The 27,930-nt window shown below is 44.4% G+C and overlaps 1 protein-coding gene across 1 annotated transcript; it reads left to right on the forward strand.

The window, feature by feature from the left end:
- The first annotated feature begins 235 nt into the window (after positions 1-235).
- On the forward strand, positions 236-27,520 carry LOC146969672 (uncharacterized). Its single transcript, XM_085803671.1, has 16 exons — positions 236-289; positions 353-2,039; positions 5,467-5,640; positions 8,758-8,931; positions 10,970-11,146; positions 12,019-12,192; positions 13,288-13,464; positions 13,760-13,936; positions 18,930-18,973; positions 21,615-22,489; positions 24,314-24,366; positions 24,612-24,826; positions 25,006-25,271; positions 25,479-25,592; positions 25,680-25,821; positions 26,875-27,520. Exons 2-16 carry the CDS (start codon positions 844-846, stop codon positions 27,213-27,215), a joined length of 4,299 nt encoding a protein of 1,432 aa, XP_085659797.1. The 5' UTR covers positions 236-289; positions 353-843; the 3' UTR covers positions 27,216-27,520.
- Positions 27,521-27,930: the final 410 nt, after the last annotated feature.

The following is a 27,930-nucleotide window of genomic DNA, read 5'->3' on the forward strand; positions in this document are numbered from 1 at the left end:
CGGTCTCACCTGTCCAACAGAGAGACAAAGTCTCTACGGTCTCACCTGTCCAACAGAGAGAGGACGTCTCTACGGTCTCACCTGTCCAACAGAGAGAGGACGTCTCTACGGTCTCACCTGTCCAACAGACAGAGGACGTCTCTACGGTCTCACCTGTCCAGACAGAGAGAGGACGTCTCTACGGTCTCACCTGTCCAACAGAGAGAGGACGTCTCACCTGTCCAACAGAGAGAGGACGTCTCTAAGGTCTCACCTGTCCAACAGAGAGAAGACATCTCTACGGTCTCACCTGTCCAACAGAGAGAGGACGTCTCTACGGTCTCACCTGTCCAACAGAGAGAGGACGTCTCACCTGTCCAACAGATCCCCATCAGAGTGGTTCTGACCAACGGCGTCGCTGGCGTTGGAAAAACCTTCTCGGTGCAGAAGTTCACTCTGGACTGGGCCGAGGGCTTGGAGAACCAAGATGTCAGTCTGCTGGTTCTGCTTTCGTTCAGGGAGCTGAACCTGATCAGAGATCAGCGGTTGAGTCTTCTCAGGCTGCTCCATGTTTTCCATCCAACATTACAGAAGGTCACAGCAGAGCAGCTGGCTGTCTGTAAACTTCTCTTCATCTTTGACGGCCTGGATGAAAGCCGACTGTCACTGGACTTCAACAACAGGGAGGTTGTGTCTGATGTCACACAGACGTCATCAGTCAACGTGCTGCTGACAAACCTCATCCGGGGGAATCTGCTTCCCTCGGCTCTGGTCTGGATCACCTCCAGACCTGCAGCAGCCAATCAGATCCCTCCTACATGTGTCGACAGGGTAACAGAGGTCCGAGGCTTCACCGACGCCCAGATGGAGGACTACTTCAGGAGGAGGTCCAGTGATGAAGATCTGTCCAGAAGAATCATCTCACACATCAAGACGTCCAGGACCCTCCACATCATGTGTCAAGTCCCAGTCTTCTGCTGGATCAGTGCTACAGTTCTGGAGCACATGTTGACCACAGACCAGAGAGGAGAGCTGCCCAAGACCACGACGGACCTGTTCTCACACTTCCTGCTGGTCCAGACAAAGAGGAAGAAGAACAAGTACGGTGAAGGACATGAGACGAGTCCACAGGAGCTGATGGAGGCCGACAGGGAAGTTCTTCTGAAGCTGGGGAGGCTGGCGTTTGAACAGCTGGAGGAAGGAAACATCATGTTCTACCAAGAAGACCTGGAGCAGTGTGGTCTGGATGTCACAGAGGCCTTGGTGAACTCAGGACTCTGTACTGAGATCTTCAAAAGAGAGAGTGTGATCTTCCAGAAAACAGTCTACTGCTTTGTTCATCTGAGTGTTCAGGAGTTTCTGGCTGCAGTCTACATGTTCCACTGTTTCACCAACAGGAACACACAGGTCCTGGAGAACTTCCTGGGAGAAGACTACGTTCATTTAAGCCAAGTGAACGGAGAAGATCACAAACAGGGAGAATCAAAGCCAAAGCCAAAATCTTTCTTTAAGAAGTTTTCCACATTTTTTAGATTAAAGGCACACAGGCATCCACCAATCAATAACAGTCCTCCACCAATCAATAACAGTCTTCCACCCCTGGATGACTTCCTGCAGAGAGCCATGCAGAAATCCCTCCGCAGTAGAAGTGGTCACCTGGACCTGTTTGTCCGCTTCCTTCATGGCCTCTCTCTGGAGTCCAAACAGAGGCTGTTAGGAGGTCTGCTGGGTCAGACAGACAACAGTCCAGAAACCATCCAGAGAACCATCAACAACCTGAAGAAGATGAACAGTGATGAAATCTCTCCTGACAGAAGCATCAACATCTTCCACTGTCTGACGGAGATGAAGGACCAGTCAGTTCATCAGCAGATCCAACAGTTCCTCAAGTCAGAGAACAGATCAGAGGAGAAACTCTCTGTGATCCAGTGTTCAGCTCTGGCCTACATGCTGCAGATGTCAGAGCAGGTTCTGGACCAGTTTGACCTGAGGAAGTACAACACATCAGTAGAGGGACGACTGAGACTGATCCCAGCGGTGAGGAACTGCAGGAAGGCTCGGTGAGTTCAGACATGATCAATATGATTACCCCCTCCCCCATACAGACACACACACTTTATCTCCGCGCACCCATCTCTCTCTAGCTGTCCTTTCAAAATAAAGGCAGAGGGGGAAAAAAACGACTTCTGAGCTCCTGTACTGCGAAGGAGACTCAACAGATCCAGCCCCGGTCCGAGTTACCACGGTACTACGAAGCTGGTTATCAACTTGGTTTGTTAAGTCCGGCTCTCAGCTTCATGCTCTGTGCGCGTTCACATCAACGGTGTTTGGTGTCATATTATTCTACTTCCTCACTAAATGGAGCGACAACCGGCTGATTTCAGCCAAGAGCAGCAGGTTGTTTTGATGGAGAGAGAGTATGAGCGATACAAAAAAGCTTGATCGCAGCCTGAAGCAATGTTGCTGCAAATATGACGAAATGAGGCTGCTTTTAATTTCTGACAGCTCTACATTGCGCTACTTTTCATTTAAATATGAAGCTTTATTCATTTAAACTAAATAAACTACACAAACAACTCAAATTTAAAAATTTTATTTTATTGTTTTCATATCGCAATTATGAAATGCGAGTGGGTGTTTTATTGAAAGCGAGGCTGGTGTGCGTATGAAAATAGGTTTCAGTGCATTTTAGGTGCTGTAAATGTGAAAACAGCGGAGACCTATTCAAGATTTGCGTTTGGGCAACACTGACATATAACAGGCGATCGTAACATCGGAATTAATTTATTCATGGCCACATTAAGTCAAATTATTAACTTTACCGATTATCCATCTGATTATCTGTCCTGCTGCGAGCGGACAACTTCTTTCAGCATTGACTGTATATAAAAGTGAAATATAGGCTATAGCCTATAACGAGCCCCTGACGCGAGTCGGATCAACAGCTGAGCAGCGTATTCCCTCAGCTGAACGTCTGCAGGCGGAGACGCTCAGAGAGAAAGTTAACAGCAGTGGATCAGTGTGATCTCTCCCTCCGTAATCTAAGCATAAATTACCATGGTGATCTAGTCAGGTTAAAAGAGAGCCACCTTTGTAGTACAGGAGAGCCTGGCTTTAGACTCAACCTCGCTAACCCACTAAACTCGCTTCACCCCTCCGTCTCCTTCTCTCTCTCTTCACGCTGCGCCGGTGGGGTGCGTTCACGCTCAGCACAACGTCTGAATGGAGTGGAGCCTCAATGAGCCCCGTCCCCGCGGGCACACAAGCCGCACGCCAACATCATCTTGCGGCCCGGCCCGGAGTTGAAATCAAACGCACCTGCTGCGGTCGAGTTGAACCGAGTTGAAAACAGCGCCACTGAGCTTCCATAGAACTACCGTACATTGGGTCTCATTCATGAAACGTGAGTAAATCTGTGTGTAGATTTGCACATAAAAGCTCACTCTACTAAAACTCTACTCCGGATTCATGAACGGTGCGGGAAACTCAGATTTGATCGTAAACACGTGTGTAAGATGATGAATCCCAACCCATCGTAAACTAACAACACGCCCCCGGTGATCAGCAATTAGCATAGATCTCCATAAATGAATAGCCATATAAGGAGATCCTGACCACCATATTAGGAGGTAGGTGCATCCTGCTCACCTGCGGCCATGACGCAAACGAGGAAAGAGGGAGAGAGAGAAAAAAAGAGAGATCACGGATCGAAGTCATTTTGGGTGAAGTGGAGTCCAGAAAAATACTTAATTCTCTTCTGTTAGTCGTGGTGTGACTGGGACAGGTCAAAGGCTGGAGGGAAGAAACAGATTTAGTGAATTAAGTGGGCTTATCCTTGGTTGATTAAAGAACTGTTTAAGAAATAAAGCCAGAATAGTTTGATATGAAACATGAAAAAAATAAAAATAAAAATACACACAACTACAGAGCTACAGCAGCGACGGGAGGAGGAGGCTCTTCACAGCCTCAGCTGTAGAGGAGCATGGTTGTATCAACACATGAAGTTATATAGGCAGGTAACAGGTTATATTGTTACAGAAGCACCAGCCGTCTGTCACAGCTCCATCCAAACCGGGGTGCCGACTGCGCTGCTGCGCAGGGTGAAGTGTGCGCCCACCGAGCGTGCAGCAACACAAAAAAGTTTTTTCCGGTTTTATATCAGATTATTATCATCATTAGATGGAGCCTTGACGTGTTTGTGCGTGTCCGATCCCTAAAACGTCTCTCTCTCCAAATATTTCTAATTGTTTGTCATGTTTAAATTACGTGTTTCAAAGGCGTCGGCATATTTTGAACATGAGAGAGAGTAATACGGATTAAAATTGTAATTTTCAACAGTGACAAGCAGTATTTATTTGCATTCCTACATTTACACAAGCGCTACACACAGTCCGGAGCAGGTGTAGATTTTGTGAGTAGCTACGAAAAAATCAGCACTACTAAAAGATTGATGAATGCGGAAATCCACGTAAATTTGCGCTGCTCAGGGTTTACACAAAAATCCGTGCTGCTCACGTTTCATGAATGAGACCCATTGAGTTTCAATCAAGATTCCAGCGCGGCGGCAGACAATTTCAGCGAGGCGGCCGCCTCAAAATTTATAATGCAGAAAAAACCCTGGTATATGAGTCCTAAGCGAGATAGTAACTGGGGTCCACCTTCTTATAAACAGGTACCTACTTTTAGCTGTAACAGTTCAGTCATATAGTTAGTCATAACATGTTTTACTTTCTGTAACCACTGAGTGATCATGGGAGGGTCAGTCTTCATCCAAATGATAGTAACAATTTTTCTTGCAATCATCAACAAACCCCCAACCTCCTTGTGGCATCTGGAGCATATGTTTTCCCAAGAGTCATCATCTATTATTGCATTCAGCTCCAGTTCCCATTGTTGCTTGATGTGTAGTGTATTGTCTGACATATCCATCATTAACTTTTTTTGTACATGTGGGATATTTGTTTTTTGTTAAAGAACGGTGTTCAAACAGATGTATGAAATAGCTTTCTATATTTTTAGGTTACTTTTGTATATTTTCCCAATCTGTATTTTTTGTGACATAATGTCTGATTTGTAAGTATCTATATAGATCACTTGAAGTTAAGTCAAATTTGTTTCTAAATTGTGAAAAATATTTAAATACCTGTCCATCCAGGAGTTAATTTATTATTATCAGACAAGTCTGAAAAGCTGTGAGCTCCAACACGTGGATCTTTAGCTCGTTGTGATTGTTGTTGTTTAATCAACAAAAACACTCATTCCGATTTTGGTTTTATTCAAACCTGATGAATCTTCATCTAAAACACAGATCTAGATTAAACCAGTGCAGGTCTCAGAGATTCCTGTCAAACTCAGTCAGAGAAGACGAGCTGAAGCTCAGATGTTCATCACATCATCACGTCCTGTCATCAGATGCATCAACTGTGTTTTTACTGCAGCTTTCATCTCATTTGATTATGACACATTTGATATTTTCTCTCTTCACAGACTTGGTGGTTGTGGACTCTCAGGGAGTCACTGTGAAGTTGTGGCCTCAGCTCTGAAGTCCAACCCCTCCCACCTGACAGAACTGGACCTGAGTAACAACAACCTGAGTGATTCATCAGTGGAGGTTCTGTGTGCTGGACTGAAGAGTCCAAACTGTAGACTGGAGACTCTGAGGTGAGTTCACTGACCGGACCTGTTGGACTTTTGTCTGTGTTCAGTTCAAATGTGTGGAGTTCAGTTTGAAGCCGCGACTGATTGTGACTCCATGTTGGTAGAAGGTGAAGGGTCAGAGGTCAGTGTCGTGATGATGATGATGATGATGATGATGATGATGATGATGATGAGCTGGCTCTCAGATGAAGCTGCTAACAGAACAGCTGGATCAGCCACTGTAGCTGAAGCTGAGCAGATGTGATGTAGGTCTGAGTTTTCCCTCTTTGCTTGGTTCAGGGTCAAAGGTCAAAGCAGCTTCCCACTGTGAGAGGTCAGGTTAAAGTCCTGTAACAGTTTGATAATCCCACTGTGGAGACACTGAGGCTCATGAACATCAACACTGGGCCTCCACAGGAAGGGAGCTTCAGCTCATGGTCACATGACATTAAAGGAGTTTACTTCCTGTCCACAGTGTGTGTGAAGCAGCCTCTGGTCACATGACTCCACTGTCAGTGAGGGGTCAGAGGTCAGCTTCAGACAGTGGACAGTGTCTCCTGAGCGACTGTGACTGTGTCCACAGCCTCTGGACCTGAAGCTTCATCCAGCTTCAGCTCCTCAGCTGCTCTCTGCCAGTGGAGCTGTGAGGAAGAGACCACTTCACAGTCAGTGTGGACAGCAGGAAGCAGCTCAGACACAGCAGCTCTCCGGCTACCTGACAGGAGCCTGAAGCTCGGTCATGGCAACAAGGCAAGGCAATTTTATTTCTATAGCCCGTTTTTTACAAACTGTTTGTCTGAAAGGGCTTTACATGGCATCGCAACAACATCCTCTGCCCTTAGACCCTCACATCCACTGAGGAAAAACTCCATGGAAAACCCTTTTAATAACAGGGAAAAATCGAAGGTCAGCCATCATCATGAGAGTTCAGTCTCACATGTGTGTTGTCATGTCATCAGAGTTCAGCCTCACATGTTTGTCGTCATGAGAACAGAGTTCAGCCTCTCATTAGTGTTGTCATGGTAGCAGAGTTCAGCCTCACATGTTTGTTGTCTTGAGCATGGTCAGTAAATCTTTGATCAATGTGGCTGCTCAACATGAGTTTGTATGGACGGAGCCACAGGTGGAGCTGAGAAGTGAAGAGGCGGAGTCACTGCGTCTGTGTTGAATGGAACAGAGTTATTTTAGAGGGAAATTCATGCAAAACCACTGATGCACGTTGCCTTCAGGGACAGTTTTTCATCATCAGTCTCTGAATTTCCCTTTAAAACAACTCTGTCTGGTAACGTTGAGTTATTATCTCATAGCGTGGTGAATGTGCAGCTCACAACTTGTCCACCAGAGCGTTGTGGAGTTGTTGGATTGTGTATTTGATGAGTTTGATGAGGGAAACCAAGAAATCCCATAATGAGCCTCCGTAGCGTAGCTCTGAGCAGCTCACAGCTCTGCTCCGCCGTTCTAAAAACAGCTTGCACCGACAATTAAAGGTAACAAACCTACTGCTATGACTATAGGGATTATGGCAATGGGCCAATTTGCCAAAATGTTGAACTATCCCTTTAACATTTAAACCTGGAAGTCTGTGGGGACTGACTCACTCACTGTTGGAGACTCACTCTAGTGGTCAGGAGAGGAACTGCAGGTTTTTGAGCTCAGTCAAAAAAGGAAAAGAAAAAACTTGCCCAGCGCCAACCATTGACCGTATTATTAGTGTGAATGCTGAATGTTGTTTGTGTCCGCCATTTTCTTTCAGCATTCACACTATTGTTGTTTGTGTCCGCCATTTTCATGCTTTCACACAGCTATCAGTGAATAATTTCACATCCATCAAAGGCTCAACCTCTAAATTTCTGAAGTATTGCTATAGTCCAGTGGTATGGTGGCTGCTTGCTAAACCTAACCCACTGGTTCGAATCCCACCTTGCCAACTTTGTTAGTGTACCAGCCTCTTAGAACTTAAACTACTACCACTTGGTCGGTCTCATTTTCTAGCATTTTTCTTGGCTTTCAGCTATCATTGAATAACATCAAATTGATCACAGTGCAAAATCCCAGTTAAACAGTCTCACTGCTCAGTGCGTATGGTGTCAGCTTGGCAACACCAAGGTTGTGGGTTCGTATCTCGCTTCAATAACTTCGTTGGTGCATTTTCCACCTGATCTGTCTCTTTACCTCTTTGTTTTTCTCTCTGTTTAGATAATTGTATTTCTGACATTTTGACAACTGCTGCCTGAGTGATGACTCCCTGAATCTATTTGGGAAGTAACACACGAGAACTCACTTCCAGACAATTAGCTCAGTGAGTTAGGAGCTGGTTATTGGTGCCAGAGGTTGTGGGTTCAAGCCCTAGCAAGGGTAATGATGATGACATATCCAAATGCCAGATGTTGTCAACTAGTAACACAAGGCAATAGTCCTGATGGTGGTGTCACAGCATGTCTCTATATTTCAAAATTGGAAATAAATTCATAACAGATCAACCATATGTGCTATGGCTTTGCAACTTTCACTTTCAAGTTGCCTAATTTTGTCTATAAAAAAAATGCCCGGCCCCGACCATTGCTGCACAGCAGCTATAATTTAAACTAGTTCTTTCTGAAGCTTCTTCAGCTCTGAACCAAGGGGGCAGTTGTCGGTCTGAAGCTCACTTCAGCGTTCAAAAAACTGCAATCCTCTCGGCTGCCACTGGAGGCTGGTGCCAGAAAGCAGCATTCTCCATAGACCCCCATGTTAAAATTGCAGATTTTACATCAATAAACATGATGAAAGCCTGGTGTCAGCACGTTTTTTGGTCTCAACCGATAGTTTCTACCCCCGCACACACAATTTTTTTTTTATCTCTACCGTTTTACTATTATTAGGTTTAAAATTCTCACCAATTAGGGCATGGAAACGTTGAGTGACAGGTCCGGGGACCGCTGCTTCGAGGCCAGTGGGCGGGTTCTCGGCCGGTAAATCCAACATGCCGCTGTTCAGGCCGCCATATTTGAGTCACAAAAACAACTCCCCAAAACCAATGGGTGACATTACGGACATTAGGTCCATGTTTTTTACAGTCTATGCTCTGAACAGATGATGAGACACTGAACGCTGTCAACAAGGAGCTTTGTCCTCAACTCACTGCTTTTATTCTTTATTCAGATTGGAGGACTGCAGTTTGTCAGAGATCAGCTCTTCTTCTCTGGGCTCAGCTCTGAAGTCCAACCCCTCCCACCTGAGACACCTGGACCTGAGTCTCAACAAGCTGCAGGATTCAGGAGTGAAGGATCTGAGTGGTTTTATGGAGAGTCCAGACTGTAGACTGGAGACTCTGAGGTCAGTTCACCGACTGTTTCTTCTACTTCTACTTCTATACGCTATACGCTGATGACATCATTTTATACCTTACGTCACCAGAATACTCAATCCCAGAACTAATGAAAATAATAAAAGAATACAGCGACCACTCAGGGTATAAAATCAATTAAAGTAAATGTGAGGCTATGTGTATAGGTAAACAGTTTACAGACAACTTTAAAGGAAATCTCAGATTTAAATGGAATCAACTTCAATAAAATATTTAGGTGTAATAATCCATAATGATTTAGATAAAATGTATGATGTAAATTATCAGAATCTGGAAAATAAAATCAAACAAGATTTGAATAGGTGGAAAACAATACCTGAGTCGATATTTAGTAGAGTAGATAGAATAAAAATAATGGTTCTCCCACAATCTCTGTTTCTCTTCCAAACCCTCCCAATTGCAATTCCCCCACAAAGTTTCAAAATGTGGAACAGAATAATAACTAATTTTATCTGGAATAATAAAAGGAAAAGGGTTAAACTGAAAACAAAATCTAAAGAACATGGTGGACTAGCACTCCCAGATCTACAAAAGTACTATCACGCCACTCAAACCAGCATTATAATGAAATGGACCAATGATAACACAAAAGCTAAATGGTTTAAGATAGAAAAAGAACTAGCGCCACTTTCAATAAAGACTCTATCCTTCATAGAAAAGAAAGACGCCATAAAATTGAAAAGACAAAATAAATGGACGAATACCACTTTGCACAATTGGAAACAGGTTTGTAAAAGATATAAAATAGACAATGACTTACTCTACCTCAGAGAGATGGCATGGGACCCCCAGTTTAGACCAAATAAAATGGACAGTGTGCTAAAGGTTTGCATGATCTGATATCACCAAGTAATTAACAGCCCAGGAGCGCTGTTATAACCAACCGGTTAGGGGTAGGGTTGGGTTTGGGGTTAGGGTTAGTCCTGGGCTGTTCTTTACTTGGTGATATCAGATCGTGCCTAAAGGTTTGGGCATCAAAAGGATATATACAAATATATTCACTATTACTTGTCAATAAGGACATTGACTCATTCGAGGTTATATCAAATAAGTTTGACTTAGTTCAGTCAAATTTTTATAAATACTTGCAACTTAGAAATTACATTACCACTTTTCAAAAGACAGGGTCACCATGAAGACCATCAATTAATAACTTTTATGACAAAAAATTATAATTTAGATATTATAGACTCAATTAGGACAAAGTGGAATCAAGAGCTTGGCGTACAAATAGAAGACGACGATTGGAAAAATGCTTATAGTACAATACACAAAACAACAAATTCTGGATATTGGAGGAAATTCTCATGGAAGGTATACACACGTTTTTTTTATTACTCCAAAAATACAGTCTAAATTCACAACATCCATCACCTCAGACTGCTGGAGAAATTGTGGAGAGCACCATGCAAACCACTCACACATTTTCCATTTCTGTCCATCACTAAAACCATTATGGAAAAAAAATATAGAACCTATTTTTTCGTTTTTCCAATTTAAAAAAAACTTTGGAACCGCAATGCATTGTTTTAGGAATAACACCAGCTGAACTTACAACAGAAAAAGACAAATACTTATACAGAATACTCAGAATAGCAGCTCTGAAGCAAATAACAAGAAACTGGCAAAAATATTCTTTTAATAACTGGAAATTAACTGTAAATAATATTTTGGAAATGGAAAAAATTACATATAGAATCAGAAAAGATGGAATAAGTGGTTTGATTATATAAGTAAATAAAACTGGTGATTTCAGCCCTGAAGAAATGTTTACTAGATCTCTGAAGAGAACAAATTTGTGTATGTATATATTGTATTTTTGTTCTATTTGCTTTTTTTTTCAACTGCCTTTGTCCCACCTCTTTTCCCTCCCTTTATTATTAATATTCCCTTTTTTTTTTTTTTTCTTTTGATGTTTTTCACTACAAATAGCATAAATGTTGTAGGAATGCTCCAATGACTAAAAAGAAAAACAAAAACAATCTTCTTCTTTTATTCTTTATTAAGATTGAGGGGCTGCAGGTTGTCAGAGATCAGCTGTTCTTCTCTGGGCTCAGCTCTGAAGTCCAACCCCTCCCACCTGAGACACCTGGACATGAGCTACAACAACTACCTGCAGGATTCAGCAGTGAAGGATCTGAGTGGTTTTCTGCAGAGTCCAGACTGTAGACTGGAGACTCTGAGGTCAGTTCACTGTTTCACTGTCTCTCACACAATTCACTTTTCAGATCATTTCACTCCATAGTCAAATCTGATCACGTCAAGTGTGTGTGTGTGTGTGTGTGTGTGTGTGTGTGTGTGTGTGTGTGTGTGTGTGTGTGTGTGTGTGTGTGTGTGTGTGTGTGTGTGTGTGCGTGTGTGTGTGTGTGTGTGTGTGTGTGTGAATGATCCACAAAAACAGCTTTTTACCGTCACTATCAACTGGTTTTAACACTTTTTCTAACACACAACTGTTGAAACCGTTCATTTAATGCTCCAACTCACACACTGTAAACTACACATGAACACAAAACACTGACACATGTCGTCTTCAACAGAAACATAGTCATACAAACACTGACAGCTGATGGAGTTAGCTACACAAACTACATGTGTAAGCACTTTTAACACACACACTTGTCTGTGTTGATCATTACTTGTCTTTGACAGTTTATTTTGTTTCATCGAGTAAATGACTGAATTTTGTTTCTTTTTTGAAACATCCAGTACAAAAAGTGAACGACCCAACTCAGAGCAGCTTTACAGAATGCACTTTATGAAACAAGAAGACAGGAAGTCACTGAATGTTTGCTGTAAAAACTTTATTTACAAAGAAACAGAACAATCTGCATCATAGCAGCTGTTCACCAAAAAGAATCTTTGTTGAGCTTAAACATTTTTAAATGTTTGAATTTTGCGTGAAAAGAAGAAGAAACATGTTGATTGTTCAGTCCACACAGACTGATGTGATGTTGTGTTCACTGAGTTAGAAGACCCCCCCCCACACACACACACACACACACACACACACACAAAATAACAACAACAACTATCTTCTTCTTGTATTCTTTATTCAGATTGATGGACTGCTGGTTAACAGAGACCAGCTGTTCTTCTCTGGGCTCAGCTCTTAAGTCCAACCCCTCCTACCTGAGACTCCTGGACCTGAGTGGAAACGACCTTCATGATTCAGCAGTGAAGGATCTGAGTGGTTTTCTGGAGAGTCCAGACTGTAGACTGGAGACTTTGAGGTCAGACTCTGTTTTATTTTTATTTTTAATTTTTTTTAAGTATATTTTTTGGGGCTTTTTGCCTTTATTTGATAGAACACTATAGAAATAGACTGGAAAGGGAGAGGCAGAGAGAGGGGGGACATGCAGGAAAGGTCTGCCCGACGTGGGACTCGAACTGGGGCCGCCTGCGGTGAGGACTGTGCCTCTACATGGGGCGGCCGCTTTACCCACTGCGCCACACACCGCCTTGTCTTCTGTGCTCAGATGAATGTGATGAGACACCCCAGGCAAAAACACTGTTTTTTCATGCACTGATCAATTTAGAGATTTTTGGCTATTTCTCTTCCTTAAACCAACACTAAGGAATTTTTCAACCTTCATAAAATATTTTCATAACTTTTGTGATGATACATCGACTTACAACAAGTTGAATGACACCTCTGTCATGGCCTGAGGGGGTCTGTATCTCTTTCTCTGGCACTAAGCAGCTTTGAGGAGCATGGTAGGAACCCTGCTCTCACTTTACTTTCACTTTCACTTTTGCGAGTCACAACAAGGAGGGAACAGGCAAAACGGCACTTTAGCAATGGATTATGTTTGTGTTTTCACTTTGAAATGATCCACTGGAAACAGAAACTTAGTTTTGATGTCTTCTGTTAATTTTAATGCAGGATATTTACAGGGCTTCACGCTAGTGTTCATGGGAAATGGAGTCTTTCTTCAGGCAAAACACTACGGCTTTGGTCCACAGGCACCGCCAAACTCAACCAAAACTTAAAGTTCTTTAGTACTGCTTTAACATGTCTTCTTTCAGAAAAGTTAAACGGAATGGTAGAAAATCCACATTAAGGTGGTTATTTTACTTCATTTTGTCTCTTTTGTTGGTAGATTTCTCCTAAATTCACCAATCAATCAGAGAGTTGTAGTCAGTGTTTAGTCCAACAGGTATGGATCAAATATTGATGATTGATTGACAGACTGAGCTGAGGTCGACAGCAGCTGATGAATCTCTGCTGACATGTGGATGATGTGTAGAAGGCCACATGATGATGATCCACAACACATCTGATCAATCATCAATCATTCAATCTTCTTCTTGTATTCTTTATTCAGATTGAAGAGCTGCGGGTTGTCAGAGATCAGCTGTTCTTCTCTGGGCTCAGCTCTCAAGTCCAACCCCTCCCACCTGAGACACCTGGACCTGAGCAACAACTGGAACCTGCAGGATTCAGCAGTGAAGGATCTGAGAGGTTTTCTGGAGAGTCCAGACTGGAGACTGGAGACTCTGAGGTCAGTTTACTGACTTTACTGTTGTAGATCTTAGATCTTTGATCCACAATTGAACCTGATTGATCTTCACTCAGAACTTGAATCATTGACTTTGATGTCATGAATGAAGGACGTTTGAAATAGTTGTTGTCTCATGTTTCCACTTGTTCTCTCACACTGACAACAACTCTCTTCACTCCATAGTCATCAATAATCAATTATCTGATCCCTCCAGGTGTGTGTGTGTGTGTGTGTGTGTGTGTGTCTTAAGAGTTTTAATGTGAAAAAAGAGACATTTCTTTCATTCTTTATTCAGATTGGAGTTCTGCCATTTGTCAAAGATCGGCTGTTCTACTCTGGTCTCAGCTCTGAAGTCCAACCCCTCCCTCCTGAGAGAACTGGACCTGAGTTACAACAACAACCTACAGGATTCAGACCTGAAGGATCTTCGTGCTCTTGTGGAGAGTCCAGACTGTAGACTGGAGTCTGTGAGGTCAGTAGAGCGATGGATCAGTCCATGCTGCTCTCATCTCTGTTCATCCTCAGTGTAGATTATGTTGGCAGGTACTGTAGATGTCCAGGAGTGAGGCACCAATGACCTTTCTTCCTGCACTGCAGGGTTTTTCAGTTGGAGGTGGTTCAGTTTCTAAACCACACAGTGATGCAGCAGGTCAGAGTGTTCTCAGTGTCTCCTCAGTAGAAGGAACACATGATGAAGGGCTGCTGGGTTTCATTGGCCAGTGTTGTGATGTTGTTGGTCCTCTGTGACGTGGACATAACGTTACACATCTGGTCTCATTAGTGACAGGTACAGTAGACGTTCCTGTTACTGATGTTATGGATGAGCTGTTGAGTGTTGCTTTTACTAGTCTGCTAGCACTGCTGTAGTGTATCATGACAGTGCTAGTGTGGCAAGGTGAAGAGGGCCCGGGCGGGCCTCGAACCCCAGACTCCCGGGTAACAGTCATACGCGCTAACCATTCAGCCAAAGGGACATCCCCTTGGCCAAGTAGCCAGGGCCCATGATCAATTGGAGGCATAGTGACAGGACCCTCAACTGTCACACTAGCATGTGATAATGGGCCAATGGCTGAGGCTGGTATGTTTTATTGTTGACACTCAAGTTGACAGTAACAGGGGTAGGCAGAGGTTGGTGTAGTAGCTATAAATTTCACTCAAGTTAAAAGTATTTTTACTTTAGAATAATATTCCATCCATCCATCTTCTTCCGCTTATCCGGGGCCGGGTCACGGAGGCAGCAGTCAGAGCAGGGACATCCAGACTTCCCTCTCCCCAGACACTACTCACATATGGCGCATTTCCACCAGCATGGTTCGGCTCGATACGGCTCGGCACGGCACAGCTCGGCTCGGTTTGGTTGTGTTTCCATTACAACTGAGCATCACTAGTGCCGCCGTGACGTCATTTACACGGCGCCGAGCAACGCTCTAAACTCTGTAAATATATAACTTTAGCAACATTTGAATCATTTTCAGGCGAGAAAGTAGTCGTTTAGATCCCCAACGTGTTGAAAATCTGACTAAGCTGTTTACAATTTTGTTTTGACGAAGTCGGCGTTACTAAAGCTAGCCGTAGTGAAACAAAAATAAAATACCCATTGCCTTTTATCATAAGGAAAGCCACTGCGATAGAATTGGTGCTTTTACTTTGGAAACAGGAAGTGAACCTACCCTCGCTGTAGCTAGCTTTAAACCGCCGTTTTGACTGCTCTCGCCCCGTTAATGGCATTTAACCGTTCAATATGCCTTACCGGAGAGTCTTCCCAGTTCTGAGATCGGCCTGGTTCATTGTAAAACATTTATTTATTGATGTAAATGTGGTGTTTTCTGTGCGTACAGACCCCAAGGCAGTGCTGCTCTTCTGTCTAACCACAAACAAACTTCTGCAACCCTCCCCGGGGTGCGGACCGTAGGCTGACCGGCGGAGCACGTCAGGAGCCGGGCTGCTGCCTCTGTGATGAACCGGTCGCTGCTCGGACCTGGAGCTTCACTTCTCCGAAAAACATCGGGGCAAATTTCTAAACAGCCGTCGTTTGGATAAACTAACCGCACACTGGGTTACAGTAACTTTCTCGCATGAAAAAATATTAAAACTTAATAAAGTCACGTAGGTAATATCAGGCGTCAGCAGGAACATTTCTGTTGTCGGTCGTCGCTTCCAGTGACGACACTCATCGGCCAATCAGTGGAAGGCAGTCGGCTGACGTCACGTTTTAGTAACGCTTCGGCTCGCTTGGAACCAGGGCTGAGGTGATACCAAAACTGTACCTGGTTGCAGGTACTGCGTGCTAGTGGAAACACGCAAATAGCGCGCCGCGCCGAGCCGAGCCGTGCTAGTGGAAATGCGCCAATAGTCACTCCAGCAAGCCCTGGGTCTTCCTCTGGATCTCCTCCTGGTGGGACATGCCTGGAATCCTCCCTAGGGAGGCATTCCGCCACTTGTATCTGAGATCTTGTTCTTTCAGAGTCATGGCCATAGCTGAGGGTAGATTGGCTGGTAAATAATATTACTCAAGTAAAAGAAAAACATAGGCATCCAAATATTTCCTTGAGTAAGAAAGTAAAAAACTACCTGAGTAACCTCTGATTTATTGGTTTTATAGTCGGAGCATTAAAGCAACAATATGTAGTTTTCCGACCTTAAAATAATGTTTCTAAACTAATTGAAGTGGTAGAAAAATGGTTAATAATAGGATGAATGGTGCCGCCGCTGCAGTCTGAGCGGGGTCACGCTGGCTGAAACGGTATTATGTAACTTTCACTGTGCGGGTAGGAACACCGTGATTCTGGTACACCGCAGCTCCGCTGAGCTCCAGAGGCCCAGTTCAAGCCCAGTCTCCCTGCTCTCACCCACACGAGTGCCTTGTGCTGGGCTGCATGGACTCCCCTCTAGAGCTCACACAGGGGAGGCTGGCTGGCCAGCTCTGGAGCTTTGCTTGGCAATGGCAACGACAACAGTACCGGTACCAATGACTGCAACAGTGCCGGTACTGGTAATGACGACAGGCAGCGACGCACTGGCACCGACAACGGCACCAATACCCAGGGCCGCCCCTGCCTACAGATCACGCACAGTGCGTAGGGCCCCGTGATCCAATAGGGGCCCCGTTTTGCACAAAGGATGCGCATATGCAAAACCATGGGGTGCACTACTAGATCAGCTGTCAGCGCGAGGCAGGAGTATGTAATCTGACACCGCACGCACCGTCACTGCAATGATTGACAGCAATCAATCTGACCAATCACAAAACGAGAGGGAACTTGTGCTTCTCTCGAAGGTGGGTATTTGTTGAAGTTAGTGCTGGGCCGTATTAACGGCGCCATTAACGCCGTTAATGTCTGTTAACGCTGTTGTTAACGGCCGAGCACTAGTAAAAATGTAAAACTTTGTGGCATAAGCAAGCACTAAACCTCCATGCTCAGCACAGCTGCTGCTGCTAGGAGGAGAGATGCTAGCCTCCAGTCCATTTAGCTAGAGTCTAGATGTGGACTGGGGTCTGGAGATGAAACAGGGGTAGACAATAAGGGAAATTTTGGAAGATCACTGGCCCCACCATTCTAACCACTGGCCCAGGACAATAGGTATCGATCCCCATATTAACGAAAAACAACACATCCCAGCCAATTCCTGCAGTCTCGCCATCGAGGCTGGAACTTTCTTATATACCGATACCAATACTAGTAAATTTCCATGATTCTTGACAATTATTCGATACCACGGTTTAAGAAGGACAAAAAAAGTGCTTCTAAATTCATCAGGCTACTTTATTTAATAAATAACTGTTTCACATTAGACTTGTACAGTATTTAGCCTCCACTTTGGTTTAACAATGAAGTAAAAACAGAGTTAAAATGGTAAATATGCCTCAACACAAACATGAAGTTATGTAGTCATTACTTTTATCCTCTAAGTAGTTCAGTGATATAACTGTTGTTCTCATTCATTCACGTTTAGGCTGTTTCCACAGATTGGTGCAAAACTGACTCATTGTTTCATTTTCAGCTCAGTTTTGCGTTTACACACTTTTTTTGTTTTTTTGTTATTATGGTCTAAATGTCACGTGACGTGCCACCGCTGTGGCGCACACCGAACAGCTGGCGCCCCAGCGCGAGCTCTGGCCCGTGTGTAACGTTCTTTGATCTGATCCTTTAAACGCCACCTGGTCCAGATCAGGGGCCGTATTCACAAAGAATCTTAAGGTTAAAAGTAGCTCCTAAGGGCCGAATTTAGGAGCAACTCCTAAAAAAAGTGGGCGTGTCAGTCTTAAATTTAGGACTCCTAGTTTTTTAAAATAAGAGTAATTCACAAAGTATTTTAGGCCTAAAAGTAGCTCCTAAGTCTGGGAGAGCTTAAAAGTCCTGGTGAGGACTGCTAACTCAGTAAGACCCTATTTTCGCTATAAAACGGGAGTAGTGACGGTGACAGACTGTCCAATATAGGCGTCACAATGGTCGGACCGAGGTGACTGCAACCGCTGCGATGCAGTCGTGCTGATGTGATCCAAAAATATTTTTAAAAAGTTGGTGGGTGCGTTAGACACATACATCTATTAGTAGTAATAGCTCACGTGATAGGGCAGCTCTCCTAGTAAACCAAACTTGTTGTCAGTCTGGGTTCAAATCCTTCTATAGGCTACAAATTTGGGTAATGCATTTTCTTTTCTCATCATTATTATGATCACCATATATAATATTAGGGCTGTCAACAAACGTGAAAATTAATATTCGAATGTGGGAAGAAAAAAAATCAGCAGCTGCTTTGCGAGTGTGCGCACTGACCCTCATAGGAGTTACATTTGCACAGCGTCACTCTGAAAGTGGAAGTGACACGCGACAAAAACTGTAGCAGAAAGATGGCAGAGAGAAAGACAGAAAGTTGAGAGCCCAACTCGGCAGCAGAGAGAGTGGTTTGGACTCGAAGCAATCTAAAAAGCCCCGTCGCACCTGACGGCAAAAAAAAAAAAAAGTGAAGCAGAGCGGCGGCGGCGGCGAGGAGGACGGGGGGGGGGGGCGGGGGGCGGCGCCGGCACTCAACAACCAATCACCGTGTTGAGCGCCTCGAATTTGTGCACGAGAATTGACGTAATCCATAGCAACGGGGCGTCACCAGGGCGTCACTCTTACTTTGCTCTTAGTGATTTATCCTTAGTAAGAGTAGGTCTCAGCGGCTTTGTGAATAGCTTTTAAGAAAAAACTCCTACGTAAAAACTTTTAGCGCGAGTTAGGAGCACTCCTAGCGGTAAGATAAGAGGCTTTGTGAATACGACCCCTGATCATTAGTAAACATGGTGACACCATGGTAACCTGATTGAACATGAGACAAAGTTCACTGACTAACACATTGGTCAGGATTAGTTAGAACTCAGCTGGGTGAGTCTGATCCTGGATCATCACAGTTTGGTTTAATAAAACAAACTCAAACAAACTGATTATTTCCCTCTGACTCTGTTGTGTTTGTTCCTACAGGATCGGCTGGAGAGAGGTGATAAAAGCTTCCAGAGACAAAACCTGTGAGTACTGAACCTCTTCATCAGTCTGACTATGAAATGAATCTGGGCTCATTTCACCTCCAATAGTTTTATGAATTGCATGTTGTTTTTTTATACTTTCTTTTGTGGCTTGAATACAATACATAGGGACAAAAAATGAAACAAAGGACAACAGAGAGGGTCATCATAGGCAAGAAGTGATGTTTCAATTTCTATGTGTATGAATCTTTCATATCAGAAACTTTCCTTTGAAATCATCAATTTTCTTTATTTTCACTGATTATCTCCTGTGGCAAGACAAGGCAATTTTATTTGTGTAGCCCATTTTTACAAACAGTTTGTTTGAAAGGGCTTTACATGGAATCATAACAACATCCTCTGCCCTTAGACCCTCACATCCACTGAGGAAAAACTCCATAAAACACTTTTACCAGGGAAAAATTGGAGAAACCTCAGGGTGAGCAACAGAGGAGGGATCCCTCACCCAGGAGTCGGCAGACGGGACATAAATGTTGTATACAGACAATAAAACAGTTTACAACACAGAATATGTAAAAACATAGAAACAAGAGCTGATGGAGACAGCTTCTGGTGGGATGAAAGACAGGGAGGGCAGGCCAGCTTAATGGGAGGACTGGATGGCAGACTGGTTCAAGGGAAGGGAGGACAGGCCGGTCTAACAGCAGGGGAGAGGGGGCGATGCAGGTGGCAGTTGGTGCAGAGAGTTGGAGCTCCGGTGGATCTGTGAGACACAGAGAGAGAGAGACACCAAGGCCAAACTACAAAGTTAAACGGATAATAATAATGACACGAGGAGAGGAGAGGAGAGGAGAGGAGAGAGGAGGAGAGGTGTTTCATCAAGTGTCGGTAGTGTTGCACCGTGGCCGTGAAGCAGCCCCGGCAGCATGGGGGGGCATTGGGGGGCCGTGTCCGCCCTGGACTGGAAGCTGTTTATTTTGTTCGGGTTCGGTTTTTTCGCACTCAATCAACATGTAACAACAATATATTTTTATGTATATTTCATGTGCCGTAAAAACACTTAGTGATAGGTAAACTTTCATGTACGTAGGGATATGTGTTCTGTTACATTCTGTATCCATGGCAAAGTACAGGTTCTTTTGGTCAATGGGAAAGGAGCCATATGCCGATTGTTAGTGGGTCGACCCCCGTTTAAAAAACCTGCGTCGACCTGTTCATTTCAGCGGGAAAGCAGCACCTTAGATTACTTGCTGGCAGAAGGGTAACACTGCTTTGTTCTGCTCCTTGTGCTCCCTAGCTGCTGTAGCTACCTCTCCTAGTATGAACGTTTAGTGTTCAGCTTCACATCAGTGCTTATGTTTCCAATAAATGTGAAGCTGTATGGTGCTATCTGCATGCAGCAGCCCCTGTTGCTGTTCTTCTTGACATAAATTCTTGACTTGTGTTGTATAAATGGATACAGCACTACTCTATTGTTTTTTTTAGACTTTTGGATCAACTGCCCCTTTTTAATGAGAGAAAAATTCTCTCTCAGCACTGTAGGAGTGGTCACATAGCCATTGTTCAGCCTCAAGCAAATAAAATGTAGGTTGAAAATGTTTCCATAGTATCACGTTCACCCGTGCCCCAGTTCAATCTACAACATGTGAACGTGTGGTGGTTTTGCCTCTTTTCCAGCGATGTGAATCTTTCGGTGTCTCACGATTCGATTCAAAATCGATTCTCATATGCACGCCCTCATAAATGTTCATCGCCTATAACAACGGCGCTGACAAAAAAAAAAGAAAAAAAAAGGACGGCACTCCGCTCTCCAGCTCCACAGAGGCAAGGCAAGGCAATTTTATTTGTATAGCCCGTTTTTACAAACAGTTTGTCTCAAAGGGCTTTACATCCCATCATAACAACATCCTCTGTCCTTAGACCCTCACATCGACTGAGGAAAAACTCCATGGAAAACCCTTTTAACAGGGAAAAATCGGAGAAACCTCAGGGTGAGCAACAGAGGAGGGATCCCTCACCCAGGACGGACAGACGTGCAATAGATGTTGTTACAGACAAGAAAACAGTTTACAGTTTGTCACAGAATGTGGGAAACATGGAAATGTTAGCAGGAGTTGATGAAGGCAGTCTCTGGTGAGGGGGGGGGGGCAGGGAGAGCTGGCCAGCTCGATGGGAGGACTGGGTGGTAGACTGGTCCATGGGAAGGGAGGGGAGGCCGGTCTAACAGCAGGGGAAAGGGTGGGGAGAGGAGCTGTCAGAGAAGCTCTGCGGCAGGCCATCAACTCCCTTTGCAGTGCTCCAGAACAGTCCAGTCGCTGGCTCTGGATGAAGAGGAAAGACAGTGTCAGCAGTAGCAGCTGAGTAAGCAGGAGATCCAGTGCAGAGGGGGGCACACCTGGGACGCCAGGTGGTGCTGATGAGCCCTCTGGAGGTGTCGGGGGCTAGTCATCGAAACACCGATGAAGGAGGGTGCCCACCTGACGAGCCCCCCGCCCCCATCAGCATGAAGAACAATATTACACCTAATAACACCTAGTCGTATCTTTGAACTGAATTGAACTATTGACAGACAGCAGCATGAACCACATGGTCAGGTGGAGTTTATTTCTGACTTGCATATGATAAAGAGAAGGATAGCAAACACTGATTTCTGAGATGTTCCTTGTTTCTTCTCTTTCAACAGGTGACTCAAAGCTGAAGGTTTTTGGGGATGACACAAAGCCAAAGGTCTCTGAGGATGACTCAAAGCCGAAGGTCTCTGAGGATGACTCAAAGCTGAAGGAATCTGAGGATGACTCAAAGCTGAAGACCTCTGAGGATGACTCAAGGCTGAAGGAATCTGAGGATGACTCAAAGCTGAAGACCTCTGAGGATGACTCAAAGCTGAAGGAATCTGAGGATGACTCAAAGCTGAAGACCTCTGAGGATGACTCAAAGCTGAAGGAATCTGAGGATGACTCAAAGCTGAAGGAATCTGAGGATGACTCAAAGCTGAAGACCTCTGAGGATGACTCAAAGCTGAAGACCTCTGAGGATGACTCAAAGCTGAAGGAATCTGAGGATGACTCAAAGCTGAAGGAATCTGAGGATGACTCAAAGCTGAAGACCTCTGAGGATGACTCAAAGCTGAAGGAATCTGAGGATCACTCAAAGCTGAAGACCTCTGAGGATGACTCAAAGCTGAAGGTTTTTGGGGATGACACAAAGCCAAAGGTCTCTGAGGACAAAGTAGAGCTGAAGGACTCTGAGGATGAGTCCAAGCTGAAGACCTCTGAGGATGACTCAAAGCTGAAGGAATCTGAGGATGACTCAAAGCTGAAGACCTCTGAGGATGACTCAAAGCTGAAGGTTTTTGGGGATGACACAAAGCCAAAGGTCTCTGAGGACAAAGTAGAGCTGAAGGACTCTGAGGATGAGTCCAAGCTGAAGACCTCTGAGGATGACTCAAAGCTGAAGGAATCTGAGGATGAGTCCAAGCTGAAGGCCCCTGGGGATGGCTCAAAGGTGAAGAGGTTTGATGAAGACAGCTTGAAGCTTAAGGAAAACGCAAAGCTGAAGGTGAGAGAAAAACATTGTATCCTGATTTTCCAGACAGACTTCAGGGCTCAACAGAGGGCTAAAAATATTCAGAGAATGGTCTCAGTGACAGCAGGTCAAGTAGAGGGTTCCAGATGTAACGATCTGTCTGTTGATCTCCCACTACATCCTACCATCACTCAAGACACAAGATTTCTCAACTCCTTCACTTGGGGTAGCAACTCACCCCCAAACCAGAGAGAGAAGCAGTGTTTTCTGGCTGAGATCCCTCTCATGAATATCATGAACAGGATTGAGGACAAGGGACAACTTTGGTAAAGTCCAACTTACACTGCAAATATGTTTAGCTTTCTTCTGAGAATACAGACACATCACTCACTCTTTGGTTGTACATGGACCGAATGGCTTGTAGCAACAAGTGTGTTACCTCATAATGGACCCCCCACAGAGTGTCCAGGGGCACATGGTTGTAAGCCTTCTCCAAGTCCTCAATACACTTGTAGACTGGCTGATCAAACCCCCATGCCCCCCTGGTTTGCCACTTCACAGGTTTTGTACCCAACCTTCACATGACATTGAAAAGATGTGTAGGCCAAGACAGCCCTACAATATCAGGAGCCTTAACAAGCATCTCAGAGCGAATCTCCACCCTAAGTCCTCCTACTTCAGCTTGGTAGCTTCCCTCCTGCTGAGATCCACCAGTGAGCTCTCATGTTGCTACAGGTACTGATGACCTTGAGGCCACAGCTACCAATGACTGCCTCTGCAATGTTGGCTCTGTCTGTGACCTCGAGGGGATGAAGGAATACAGAAAATAAATAAGTACATGAATAATGTATAGTCGCTCACCCACAAGAAATGCAGCTCAAACTGTATGCCAACAAGAAATGTCATGGACCGTGTGTTTCACGTGAAAAAGGTCTACAATTAACAGAAAACCCAAATTAACAATGATAACCTCAAGGATGAATTTATTAGATTATAGTCACGGTTATGTCACAAAATAATTCTCTGCAGAACCTGCTGCTTCTCAGATGCAGTGTGTAAATTTTTACACTGACATCAAATCGCGGTGTCACAATCAGTACGTTTACATGCACAGCTTAATCGAGCTGTGCTCAAAATTCAATTTTGCCGTCTAATCGGACTTCTGTCCTTGTCCCAGTTTACATGCAACTGAGAAAATCGAATAACTGGCGGGAACGTGTCCTCTTCCTGAACACCAGATCGCGATAGTGCGTCGTTTCATGGGTTAATACGGAACCTTTTCCTGTTGACCTATTAGCCAGGCGGCAAACCAGCATTTTCGAACAACAGCAACAGCTTTGTTCATCTCGAACGTTACTTATTGTGCAGATAAGGTGCACGCTATCCCTCGTGGTCATGGTGATTTCAAGAGGCAGACAAGAATGCCATATAACGCTACAACAATAGCTTCTGCCACCGGCTTTCTTGGATGTTTTTGTTCCGGGGTCTTACACCAGTGTGGGGGGTGTGGAGCATGCGCATATGTGTTGTCCAGTTATACTCCGACTAAGGCGTATACATGATGGAGAAAATCGAATTCCAATCGCATTATCTGGGTGTCTTAATCAGAGTTCTCCAACTCTGATTTCAGTCGGACTAAGGTGTTTACATGCACTTCAGTTGTCTAGTTATAGTCGGATTAAGGCAATAATTCGGTTTCTTCAAGTGTCATGTAAACATACTGACTGTCAGTCCCCTCAGACTGTCCACTGTGCCTCAGGTCACTCAGGACTGTGAAACAAATCCGTTGGCTTCACTCAACACAGTATATTTTTAATTGTAATAAACCAGCTTACATTGTTTCTCTCTGAATTGCAGCAGTCAAGCTTCAAACCTGAACTGGAAACTAAATCTACACAAGTCTCATACAGGTAAACATGCAATAAACTCAGTCAACACAGTTTTTGCCAAAGGACCCTCCTCTTCCTTTACAGCTTCTCCTGAGCCACAGCAGATGTGTGTCTGCAGTGACGATCTCATGGTCGGCTGTCTGAGGGAACATCAGCTGGATCAGCTCTCGGTCAGCTGAGTCAGGAGGAACACAATGTTTTAGCCAATGTTGAACCTTTTTCATCTTAGGGTCTGAGGCAGTCACTCTGCCTTCTGTGTCCCACAGGTTCAGGTGTCCTGGTCCAGGCCAGTTCCAGTGTTCTTCAACTGGACTGGTGTTTGTTATGGCTCAGGAGGCGGAGCTGTTCTACAGGACTGTCCAATGGGATGAGAGCCACCTCCACTCAGTTGGCGAGATGGCTGCAGGACCGCTGTTCAATATCCAGTGTCCTGAGGATGCCGTCCGCCAGCTCCACCTCCCACATTGTGAAACAAAGGATGGTGAGCAAGTGATTGTGTTGTGTGACCATCTAATTGACATGTACGTTTATTACATGAATACACTGGAAAATCGGGGCACTGTCCTTCACCAGCCTCCTGATTAATCTTCTGATGTTGACAACAGTGACTGAAATGATCACTGCTGTTGTAATGAGGTTGTTGTCTCTGTGTTTCCACAGCTCTGCTCTGTGACGGTCTGCTGTCTGTCGCCCACATCACTGATGATGGAATGAGCTTTATCGAGCCCCTGCAGATCACAGACACTCATGTGATCATTTCAGTCCCTCATCTTTCTGCCTTTGGTCTGGTTAAGAGGATACAGAGGTGGTTGAACAACTTGAAAACAGTTCGCAGCCAAATTCTGCTGTTCCACCAACCAAACCTCACGGCACGGGGGAAAAGCCTCAATGTGCATCTGCTGCCTCATAATGTCCCCCTGGATGTGGTAAGGCTACTGACTGAAGTGTTAGAGCTTCACTTTGCTTCACTTTCCAAATTCATCACTAACAGACCAGATGTCATGAACTAACACATCCACTTTGTTTCATGGACACCGTGTCTCGCCTGGTCACCACTTCAGCAAGTCTTACACAAACATTCACATGAATTCAAGGATGAAGGTCAAAGATCTAATGAAATACTGGTTTTCCAGGTGAAAGCGAAGCACAATAACTGTGAGATCATCACGACGACTTCTGACAGCACACTCGTCAAAAATAAAACTTACAAAGTTCACTGTCCTCTCGCCAATAGAGTCCAGCCTAAGGTGAGTGTTTCAGGCTAAAGCTGACATGATTCCTCAAACTGCTGTCCCTCACCTGGAGACACTGACGCAGGTGCTGCTGCTTTTCAGAAAAAAGACTTTGACCTGGACTATGGACCAAATTACCACCCGACGTTTCAGATCATCCTGCCTTCAAGCGCAGAGGAAGCCGATGTAGAGGTCCGAGATGAAACCGAGACAGCTGTGTGGGAGTGTCAGATTCTTCTGCCAGGTAAAGTCTTCATCCACCTGACGTAGACCTGACTGCTGAGTGGTGTCTCTGTCTTATAGGGCCTCAGATCATCTTCTGTCTGCCTTTGTTCTGTGGTCTATTCTTGTTGACAAGTGAGAGTCAAACTAGTTACTGAGCTATACGGTATCCCACACTTCAGTTTCTCCAAGTTCCTGTTGATGTGTCTGTAACTTGTGAGTCTGTCACATGTCATCGTCCCAGAGTCAGAGCTTGTCACCTTAAAATCATTAGAGCTGAAAATGCTCAGAAGTGATGTTGGATGGACTTTACAGTTGTGTTCTTCGGCCTGGTGTGATCACTGGTGACTTCTGGGTTACTGCTGTAAGGACTTTCTACAAGAGCCCTGAACTGAGACAAGCAAACTGGACGAGACAGATTGTTTTTCAAGAGTGGTTCCATCCCAACACTTGTTATTGAATTTGCTTCTAAAGCAGGGGTCTTCAACGTTTTCCAGGCCAAGGACCCCCAAACTGATGGAGAGATGGAGCGGGGACCCCCTACTTATATATATTGTATGAAATTGTCTTTTATATTTAACTGGTCATGTAGTGCCATGTGCCAAAAGTGCCATATTCTGGACTATAGTCACCCCGTTTTTAGGAGTTTGGCTTGTCATGCCACATATATTTCGAAGGGACTTGCATAATGTCATCTATGATCACATCAGGTCACAACTACGCTCGTGGTAACTGAATGCTGCTACTGCACCAATGAAAGAATTACAAGACTAAACCATAAAAAGACAGAGAACACAAAGCAGTGTTTCCCCTACTGCATTTATTTTGAAAGGGCAGCTGGAGAGAGAAGGACTTGAATGTAAAAATCCGATGTTCAGCAGCAGGGAACACCCCTATATTCACAATGGATATTTTTTTCATAACTTCCATATCTTTTTTCATATTTTCTTTCCCTCAACCAAAACTTTCACGACCCCCCTGCAGTACCTGGGTCGCGGACCCCCTGTTGAAGACCTCTGTTCTAAAGCACAGATGTGTTTTTTGAACACAAGTATTTTTCTTGTTCACCTTCCAGGTCCTCGTCAAGAACCAACTCCAAGTGTCTCAGCTCCGACTCCAAGTGTCTCTGCTCCGACTCCAAGTGTCTCAGCAGCAGAGAGGCTGAAGTCTGCTCGGACTGAGTTCATTGAGAGAGTGACCGAACCAGTTCTTCATAAACTACTGGATAAACTCCTGGACTGTGAGGTGGTAACTGACGGTGAAATGGAGTCTGTTGCTGTGATAGCAAACAGGGAAGACAAAGCTCGAAAGGTGATCGACACCGTACGAAAAAAAGGAGAAGCAGCTTGTTCAGATCTGATCAGAGTTCTGTGTGAGGTGGATCACTGCATATCAACACAGCTGAAGCTGAGTTAGAAACAGTCTCTCCTGTGTTTGTGTCTCACACAAATGTCTTAAATGCTTTTTGTTATTTGTTTTGGAACATTTGGTAAAACCCTTTAAAGTCCCAGACTTGTCAGAGTCACCTGAACTAGGGGTCGACCGATAGTGGATTTTAAAGGCCAATATAATAACAATACTTTGGAGAATTGAAAAGCCGATAGCTGGTTAATTGGCCCATTCCTCATTAACTGCCCAGATAGCACACATACGTCGTGCCGACGTATTCCCGACGCATCAAGTTCCGTCGCCAAGACGTCGCATGGAGAGCGTTTGCTCATTGGCAAGATATCGCAGAGACGTCGGCCTTTGATCGAGCTCGACCACCGGCCGACGTCTCGGCGATCAATAAAAGCAGGAGCGGGAGCGCCAGGCGCTCCATATATTTAGCCTATAAATAATTCATACGACCTTTATTCATTTAGGTCGGGCCTTTTGAACTAGGTAGCCTACAATATTCTACAATCCTACGTAAAAAATAAATAAATTATAATCCCTGTGTGCTGCATGTACAATTAAGAGGCAAAAGTCAAGTTTAAAAAACTTTATTCATGCTTCACTCAGGTTACAGAACAGCCTAAATTCAATCAATAGTCATCAATGAATTAAATAAATATTTAAATTCAATCAATAAAACAAAACAGCCATCAATATAACTTGTGACTCCTCTTCATCAGCATCTCACTCCTCG

Source organism: Trachurus japonicus, chromosome 17, assembly GCF_045865225.1.
Source record: "Trachurus japonicus isolate A0001 chromosome 17, Traja_1.0".
NCBI lineage: Eukaryota > Metazoa > Chordata > Actinopteri > Carangiformes > Carangidae > Trachurus > Trachurus japonicus.

Coding starts and splice junctions, on each gene's coding strand:
- LOC146969672 (XM_085803671.1), top strand. CDS start 844: ATGGAGGACTACTTCAGGAGGAGGTCCAGTGATGAAGATCTGTCCAGA. Junction 13,465..13,759: donor TGGAGACTGGAGACTCTGAG/GTCAGTTTACTG, acceptor TTCTTTATTCAG/ATTGGAGTTCTGCCATTTGT. Junction 22,490..24,313: donor AGGAAAACGCAAAGCTGAAG/GTGAGAGAAAAA, acceptor TCTGAATTGCAG/CAGTCAAGCTTCAAACCTGA.